General features: G+C 60.9%; 1 protein-coding gene across 1 annotated transcript in view; it reads left to right on the top strand.

Moving 5' to 3' along the window:
• LOC102045328 (tubulin alpha-1A chain) overlaps positions 1-289 on the top strand; it is a 2,504-nt gene that overhangs the window by 466 nt on the left and 1,749 nt on the right. The window contains exon 2 of the mRNA XM_031064573.1: positions 1-127. This exon is cut by the window's left edge and continues 17 nt beyond it. Coding sequence (XP_030920433.1) covers positions 1-127 — 127 coding nt within the window. The remainder of the gene's footprint in view (positions 128-289) is intronic.

Genomic DNA, 289 nt, shown 5'->3' with positions numbered 1-289 from the left:
CCGGCAGCTCTTCCACCCCGAGCAGCTGATCACGGGCAAGGAGGATGCGGCCAACAACTACGCGCGCGGGCACTACACCATCGGCAAGGAGATCATCGACCTGGTGCTCGACCGCATCCGCAAGCTGGTGAGCGGCACTTGGGGGGTGCAGGTGGCGGGCGAGGACAAAGCCTCCATTCTGTCTCGCTCTCCCTTCCAGACTCGCTGGGTTGGGTTTAGATTTAATTTATTAATTAATGTTAATCCTGTTGTGCAGTGGCTGCCATTGGCCGGGCCGGGGGGGCGGGGG

Source organism: Geospiza fortis, unplaced genomic scaffold (assembly GCF_000277835.1).
Source record: "Geospiza fortis unplaced genomic scaffold, GeoFor_1.0 scaffold599, whole genome shotgun sequence".
Classification (NCBI taxonomy): Eukaryota; Metazoa; Chordata; class Aves; order Passeriformes; family Thraupidae; genus Geospiza; species Geospiza fortis.
Note: the sequence above shows the minus strand (reverse complement) of the source record. Positions and strands in the feature narration are given on the sequence as shown.